The sequence below is a fragment of the Glycine max genome, chromosome 4, assembly GCF_000004515.6.
Source record: "Glycine max cultivar Williams 82 chromosome 4, Glycine_max_v4.0, whole genome shotgun sequence".
NCBI lineage: Eukaryota > Viridiplantae > Streptophyta > Magnoliopsida > Fabales > Fabaceae > Glycine > Glycine max.
In genome coordinates, this window is record NC_016091.4 from 6,329,560 (window position 1) to 6,338,372 (window position 8,813).

Here is an 8,813-nt window from a genome sequence, read left to right on the forward strand (position 1 = left end):
GTTATATTTTATTTTACATTCATTTCTTTTTTTAATTCTTGTATTTATTTATTTTTCAACCTTACTGGCTAGTGTTTTTAGTTAATAATTTTTTTAAATCATATAATTAGGGTAAAATATTGAAAAAAATTATCATATAAAATGAATTTGTGAGAAATTGTCATATAAAAAATGTTAGAAACACACGTTATGACACAAGCTTGAATATATTTTTTAAATTATTTAAAATTTATTAAAAATAATAATTTATGCATCCTATATCATAATTAGGTTTAATAAAAATAAATATTTTTAATATTGTTATCTAAAAAAAATCACATGAATAAAATGAGTAACAACTATTAGCATCAAAGATCAGTGCGCATCACCAAAATAAAAGTTTACTTTTATTAGATAATACAAATAATATTGCACCTAAATTTTCATGCTGCAATAATTTTTATTCTAATTCCATCCTTTGCGCAAAGTGCCTAATTCAAATTCATTTTAAAAAAAGGCTGTAGAATATATAAATCCTAAATGCCGTGCATTCGAAGAAAGTTTGACTTGAAGACTAGCTCATATGCAAGCTTCTTTCAACCTAATTAATTTGATGAGCCAACCAATAATATATGTGCTCCTGTTAGAAAATTTTGGTGTCTTGTACTCTTGGAACTCAATCAATCCTCTTTCAACTTATTTTACACATAGTGTGAATAGATTTGTTTAGTGTTATTAAAAACAATGCGGAGCATAACCATACATTCAATTTGTTCAAGATCCATTTCATTAATTAGGTATTTTTTTTATAAGGTAAACCTTTTGAAATTAAAGTTAAATTATTTAAATGATATTTGAATTTGATTTTTGATCGAAATATTTTTTTGTTAAATTTTATTTATCTCATTCAAACTCTAGATTTGAATTTTTGTTCTTGATAAATCAAATGATTAAGATAAAAAAATTATGTATTTTTAAGAACCATAAAAAATTGTTCGAAATCAAATTATAGAGGATTCTACCCGGAAAAAAAAAAAAAAAAAAACTCAAGTCGATGTGCATTACAGATCTTATAGAGTTATTGGAGTTAGCAATTGTTGTTAATAGTAAAATCTTGGTATCTACATGTAGTAATGTCATTATCGAAGTTTTGCTTAAATCTTTAATTGTGATCCTCTTTGACCTTCTCACTTCAGAACAGAGTTTCGTTTCTATATGTTGTCTTGATGGCAGCAGCAGCCTGCTTCTAGTCCGGTGTTTAATGTTTATATGTACAAAGTTTGGGAAGATTTTACGGGTAAGAAAGAACCATTAGGATAAAAAAATCAACAACAAAATTTTATTTAATTAACTAAAATATAAAAAATAAACGTATGCAAAATTTAATTAAAATTACAGATTTTGTAAACTAGGAAAATCAAAATCACAAAAATAAATAGGAAACCCAAATTGCATACCAAGAATATAAGAGACAAAAAATATAATTTAACCTAAGTTTTGATATAAAAAAAGTCTTGATCTAATTTATTTTCTTAAAAATTTGGCCTAGCATAAGTTTTGTGTAAGGCATAGTTCAAATTGTTTAATCTATTTGCACCCCTAATTATTGAACAAACCAATCCTATAATTAGATAATTAAAAAATTATATTTCATCGTTAATATATATAGGTATTAGTTAAGAATATTATTTTATTAAATTCATAAAATTAGGTTTACATAATTTTCCTTCACGTATAAAGACATGAGAGCAAGTTGGATAACCTGTCAATGCCTATAACCTACCCTATGACCATTCTTGATTTTTTTGGTGGTGGCGAGGGATTAATAAAAAGTTTTTTAAATGCTATATACGGCATCCTCCCTACTGATTTATTTATATGTTATTTAGATAATAAAAAAATCTGAGCATGCATGCACAAGCACAATTCATCAACTATAAATTAGCACGAGACAATAATTTTGCTGTAAAAAATGACATATTACTTTTACGTAAAAAAAAGAATGTTTTTAAATATCAAACTAGTCTAAAATATAAGCAGTATAAGTTTCTTGAACTATTTAATTTCTTCTTATAAGGTATAATGTATACATACTTCTTCTTTTTTACTGGATACAGACTTTTAAATGAAGACAAACTTTTTTTTATTTCAGAAAATAATAGGCAAACTTTTAAAAAAATATAATAAACAACAAAATAAACTCAAATTAATAAGAAAAACTTTATTCTTTTACAGAAATATTTTGTCAAACTTAAAAAAAAAATGAATAGCAACAAATGAAGCTCACTACAATATATTATAACAGATCTATATTTATTTATTTATTTTTGAGAAAGATCTAAACTTATTTAGAGATAATTTATAATGCAATTCTTACTTTTTATGATGTAGAGTCGGCAATTAAATTTGTATAATCAAGTTTAGAAATGTATTTATTTTTAATTAATCAAATATCTACATGAGATAATTTTATTAATTTTAATTCTGAAACTTGTTAATTGAAAATTTAAAACGATTTATGTAATAAAAAAATAGGTTGATATTAAATGTGATACTTTAATTTATACATTTATTTTTTAAAAAATTTAATTATGGAAAATTATAAAATTAAAATTTTAGTTGTTTTGATATATATACATATATATATATATATAGAGAGAGAGAGAGAGAGAATTTTTTAATAATAATGATCTTTTAACATCCACTAAAATATAACACCATAGTAACACTTTTTTTTTCTTTATATTAATATCTTTCTTCTCATATATGTTTTTTATTATATATATACACTTTTGAAAAATATGAACATTGATTTCCAAGGATCATTTTTGTTTTTGAAAACCTCACAAAAGTGGGGCCTTGGCATATGCCTTTTAGCCAGTCATTCTGATTTCTAACACGTTTTCATTTTCATCTTCATTCACTTAATCTGCAAAACATTGATATTTTATAACTCTACCCAGGGTCGTCATATTGCAGATAAAAAAAAATGGTCGTCATGTTTGGATTCATAAAGATGAGAAGAAAAATATCTTATCTATTGTGCGAATAAAGATAGAAAATGTAAATATTTTATTATTCTCATTTTATTAAAAGAAACGTAAAAGAATATATAATTATTTTGAATAACAATTATATCCTCTGATATAATGATGTTGGCTAGTAAATAAGTGAATGATAAATTTATCTTTCCCAAAAAAAATCTGTTTACTTCATTTTTTATGAGTAAAGAGAAAATATTTATATGAGTTTCATCATAATTTTCTTATTTTTTTTAGTCAAATAATAGAAAATGATATAACATTTTTTCTCAATATAGTAAAGTTTAGGAAAATAGAAGTATTTGAAGAAAATGAGATTGTTGTTTGTTGGGAGTGGCAAATCAAATTCCAGGCTTGCAGTGCAGCAGCGGCAACTAGGTTGTCTAACAAGATGCATCCCCTCCACCAACATCTTCTCAAAACTCTTAACCGTTCTGTCATCAACACATGCGAATCTTTAAACAGCAACCAGGTTCTTCTGTTTTTTCATTTATTATCTTATCCTTTTCTATTTCCTCTTTAACGCCACCAAAGTATCAAAGAGAGAGAAAAAAAAAAAAACCCTTGGTTCTGCGCATGCTTATCCCTAGTTTGATCTCGCCTTAATCTATTAACATGGAGTTTTTAAAATTAATCAAATATTAAATCTTTGTTTAATCATAATTTATCATTAATATAATTTTAAAATAATTATCATAAAAATTAATAAATTTAATATATATAATAAATTTTCATTGGATGATGGTATAAATTTTTATAGTGTACATATATTTTTTTTTCTAATTATTAACATGGAGTAAAATATAATTACCTTTATTAGAATATAAACTCAAAAAGTATTGAAGTAAACGAGCCTCATGATTTGAGATGTTCACCCAAAAAATATGTGTGGGCAATTTGCATGTGAATTCTGAAATTATTTGTATTTTGATTGAAGATATACACCAATGCTAAAAATACACTCTTTTAACACATTTCTTTAAATACTTGGTTAAAATCTATTCAATTCTAAAATCATCGACGGCTACTTTTAGATGCAATCACCTGCCTCCTAGATAAGATTATTTTTATTTTGATTGAAGATATACATGAGTGATAAAAATAAACTCTTCAACACTTTTTTAAATATACTTTCTTTGATTAAAATTTATCAAAAACTATACATTAGAAAAGATAAGAAATTATGTTAGAATAAGTATGTTAGAATATATTTCTAGTATTTCTTAAAGATAACTATTGTTTTTAAAAAATAATAAAACACTTGGAAATCGGAATCCAATGTTCATCCCCAATTCCCCCATTATTATTAAGAAAGTATGTTTGAATAAGTATGTTAGAATATATTTCTTGTATTTCTTAAAGATAATTATTGTTTTTAAAAAATAATAAAACACTTGGAAATTGGAATCCAATGTTCATCCCCAATTCCCCAATATTATTAATTATCGGAGAGAATGGAAGGGGTCCACACTCCCCCCATCCACATACCCAACTCCGAGGCAGAAATTCCAAGGGATCCTACAACAGATCTCTTATATGAGACTTGAAAAGTCAGCCCAAACCATGTTAATAAGAAAAGAAGTCAAGTTAACATAATACCAAGAAACCCTAAATGGCAAAGCCTACCTAGGTAGATCAAGACTACATACACTTCAAATTCGATTCTTATTGAAGAAGAGACAAGGGGGCACAACTTGCAAGTCATAAAATAATAATTTAATAAAGACAATTTTTTTATAAAAAAAAAAAAGTCTTTCTTTTTATAGGAGAAGTATTGATAGTTTAAAAGATAGGATAAGATTTGTTTAAGATACGCTCTAAATACTGACCAAGTGACCACGGTTCCATGGCCATCATCATCTGCCACCTATCTTATTCCTATTTGCCACTATGTATGAAAAGAGAAAAAGAAAATGGAAAAAAGAAAACAAAATTAAAGACCCAATTTTGGTTGTGCATCTTTTTCTTCTTGTAGAATATGAATGCGTTGCGTCCCAATATCCATATCCACTTTTATATTGGCAAACAAACACCATCAAAAGAAAAGTAAAGCTCAGAACTCTGTCATTATATGAACCATGAAGGCTTTCATCACTTTACTAGAATACCCAAAGGATATGCACAGTATATTCCTTAGCAAAATTCAATTTTTTTTAACAAAGTAAAAAGAGAAGGATAAGTTTTTTAACACTTACTTAAAATTAATACACTATTTAATTTTATTTAGTAACAACAACAATAACAAAAGAATAAAACCAAAAAAAAAAAACCTATGTTAAATGTTAATTTAATCAATCATCATCTTCTTCCTCATCATCATGCTCTTGCAGATCTGCAAGAGAAAAGCTTCTAGCCTTGAAGCTTCCAAGTCTAAGTCTCATATGAGCAGCATAAGATTCTGGCACTCTGTTGAGTCTTAGCTGAACCTGATCTTCTTGTTTCTTTTCCTCGGCCAAGGAGGAAGACGAAGAAGATGAAGCAGAGGGAACTTTTCTAGCTTTTTCTTCGTCATCTTCTTCTTCTTCTTCCTCTTCATAATCATAATCCTGATCCTCATCCACAGGCAAAAGAGGCATGGATTGTGGGTTGGACCAGGAATAGAAAGATGATCTTCTGGACCACTTGGATGCAATCAAAACCCTTCTTCTCTTGTTGAAAGGACTCTCTTGCTTTTGCAACTCCTTCAGATTACTCAAATTACTCATTTGAGATAGATCTGAGAACGATTTTGATTTTCCATCAAAATGACTCGACAATCCCCTCCTGCATCGCTTACCATAAAATCCCAAAACATACCCGTATCAGATTCCATAATCCAAAATCAAATTAACAAAAATCACACACACCAATTACTACTTTACTAGTTAGTATTAGTTATTACTTATTACCACCCAAAATAAATGAAAAAAATATTATAATTTTATCCAACTCAAAATAAAAAGGATCTAATCTAAGGGTTAAAGAAAAACATTCGATGATTACGAGAATCAAATCAAAGAAGCGGGATGAAAAGAGAAAATTAAAGGAATTAACTTGATGGGAAGAGATTCTTCCAAAGCATCCAAAGAACCCAACCCAGTTCGTATCTTTAACTGGCTCTGCACTTCTTCCTCCTCCTCGTTGTCGCTGTCATCAGGGGTTCCGATCGACGACGAACTCTCCGACTCGCCGCCGGCGAAGAACTTGGGTGGGCCCGAAATACGAAAGTTCGACCCATCACCTTCTTCGGGTGACACGTTAAGAAAGATCCGATCATCGGAACCGGCATGCTGCGGCGGAGACGAGGGAACGTCGATGGTGAAAGCGGGACCCACCAAAACCTCCATTTTTTATTTACCCTCTGAAGCTAAAAAGATGAAACAAAAACGAAAGAACGAAGCTGCAGAAGCGGCGATTCAGTTACCCTTGTCCTCTTCGTCTTCTCCTCCTCTTAGGCTTCCATGCAATGGGGTTGCTTGTCATCAATGGGTGCACACACACTCCAAAAGAACGAAGAGAGAGAGAGAGAGAGAGAGAAGGCCGAGAAAAAATGAAGTGAAATGGTGAAAGAGGAAGGATTATATAAAAAATGAAAGTGTGAGAGACAGAAGGATATGACACGTTCTGTATGACGTGGCAAGAACAGGGACCAGAAAAGTCCGTTTACCTTGAATGTGTTTAATGTTGTTCATCATGGGTGTCCGATGCTTATCCTCTCTCTCGTGTTTCCTTTTATTAGATCACACCAAGCGCGTGCTTCCTTATTCGGGAATTTCGATTCCGTATATTGCAATTGAATCATTTTGTTTTTGAGAATAATCGAATAATTCATTCATGTTTTTCATACACTCCTTGTGAAATTTGATGAATTTCTTTTGTTAGAGAAGTATAGTTATCGTTCTTTTTAAAACCAAGATTTCTTTGCCTTATTTTCTGAATCTGTTTTGCATATTATGTCAAAGATAAGGAGTTGCTTCTTAAATCATGATCTGGCTAAACAATGTCTTGTAACATTGATGAAGAAACTAAAAAAGAAAATATTTATTATAATTTTTTAAAAAATATATATTAAAAAAATTATAAACAGTATCATTTTACTTATGCTAATAAAAATATTTATTTTTAATTTTTTAATCAATAATATTTATTTTTTATTTTTTTAATCAATACTCTAAAACCATGGGTTAACATTTATCTTAAATTATAAAGGACACGCCTTTCTAATTCATTTTGATTTTGATGGAAATATAGTAAACAAAAAAACTTGAATGTTGAAACCTGAAACCGCATTCCCTTTAAATATTTTAACGTCCCATCGTAACCTGTAAAATTTTACTTCTACGTTAGTAGTTTTATATTTTCTGTCTTCGAGAATAAGTTCAATAATTCAATATGGGTTTCTTCGGAACGTTACATTACAATAAATGTCAATGATCATTATGCAAATTGCTGTCTTTCCAGACTATTCTGGATAAGATGTAGTACATCTTGGAGCCCTAGGAGGATAGGGATGAAATCAGAACAAAGACTTTGATATTGTAGTTGGTAGGAGATTTAATAGAGAGATTGCGACAATAATCATAAAGAAAGAACTATATTGCATAGTTGTTTGTCATTGATAATTTATAATTATAATTGGAAAAAAAAATCATTTTAAGTTGTCATTTCATCTGAAGTTGGGTGTGCAAACCACTTCGATTCAGTTTGTGGTTTGTGCTATTTAAGCAATAAATGAATGTCATAATTTGCATAAGCTTGTGTTATCGCAATCCGTATTTAACAAGTTTAGGCAAGTACTCGTTACAATTTTTCTTTGGAAAAACTTGGTACCCGGTATTCATTTTACTCACTCCGGTAATTTTGTAAAAAAATAACAAAAAAGCTTATTTTATTTTTAAGTGAATAAACAATAAGATACCCTCTAATCAATATTGAGTGGAATCTATTTTATTTTTAGTCTCTTCCTACTTTCTATTTGAACCCAAGAGACTGTGTATCCTCCGCAGTATAGGATTGAGTTCAATACTTATTCATTCCATTGGAACAGATCTGGACCAACCGGGCCAGATGATTATACATTATCGTATTTTACTACATTTAATCATATTTTACCTGATCATATCTTAAACATAATGTAACTATGTGAAAACTAAACTTAATTATTCCATATATAGAACTAAATGTCGTATTATATATCATTGTTATAAGATTTGATTTTATTTTTTTTTGGATTATGAGATCACTATTGTGAGTATTGTGAGACTTGTTTGATTGTTATTTAATTTTTTTTTTAATTATGATATTAATACGAAATAATTATGTCAAAAGTAGTGACTAATATTAATTAGAGACTATATATTTTTCTTCTAACACAATTTATTTTATATCTAAAATTAAAATTTAAAATTTAAACTACTTAATTAAGAAATACATACCATTATTAAGGAGATATGCATTCATGGTAGGAGCCCCTTATATGTTTTTATATTTTAAACCTAAATCACTTTTTTTTTCTTTCTAAATTCAATGTTCACAGTTTTTTTTTACATTTTTTTACTTTTCTTCACTTATATTTTTTTTATACTTTTATTTACCTTTTACGTTGCCGACCTTATATAAACCCAAGATCACAACGTAACATATCCATAAAAAAAATGCAACTGCCTATACAAAATGTGCCATTTTAATACCAATATGAAAATTGAATAAATTTAATTTAAAAGAATTGATAGACATATAATATTAGTGTGAAAATTTATTTTTAATATATAACTTTTATAATATATACTATCGAATCAATAAGAATCTCATCTT

The 8,813-nt window shown here is 28.1% G+C and overlaps 1 protein-coding gene across 1 annotated transcript; it reads right to left on the reverse strand.

The window, feature by feature from the left end:
• Nucleotides 1–5,061: 5,061 nt before the first annotated feature.
• Nucleotides 5,062–6,550, reverse strand: LOC100788810 (uncharacterized). The gene is made up of 2 exons (NM_001317503.2): nt 6,054–6,550; nt 5,062–5,783 (listed from the first exon to the last, which is right to left on the reverse strand). The coding sequence occupies exons 1-2, from the start codon at nt 6,344–6,346 to the stop codon at nt 5,312–5,314; spliced, it is 765 nt and encodes a 254-aa protein (NP_001304432.2). The 5' UTR covers nt 6,347–6,550; the 3' UTR covers nt 5,062–5,311.
• Between the last annotated feature and the right edge of the window lie 2,263 nt (nt 6,551–8,813).

What these genes read in the sequence shown, in the direction of transcription:
- LOC100788810 (NM_001317503.2), bottom strand. Translation starts at nt 6,346, where the DNA reads ATGGAGGTTTTGGTGGGTCCCGCTTTCACCATCGACGTTCCCTCGTCT. An exon ending in GAAGAATCTCTTCCCATCAA is followed by an intron (nt 5,784 to 6,053) that starts GTTAATTCCTTT and finishes TAAGCGATGCAG; the next exon opens with GAGGGGATTGTCGAGTCATT.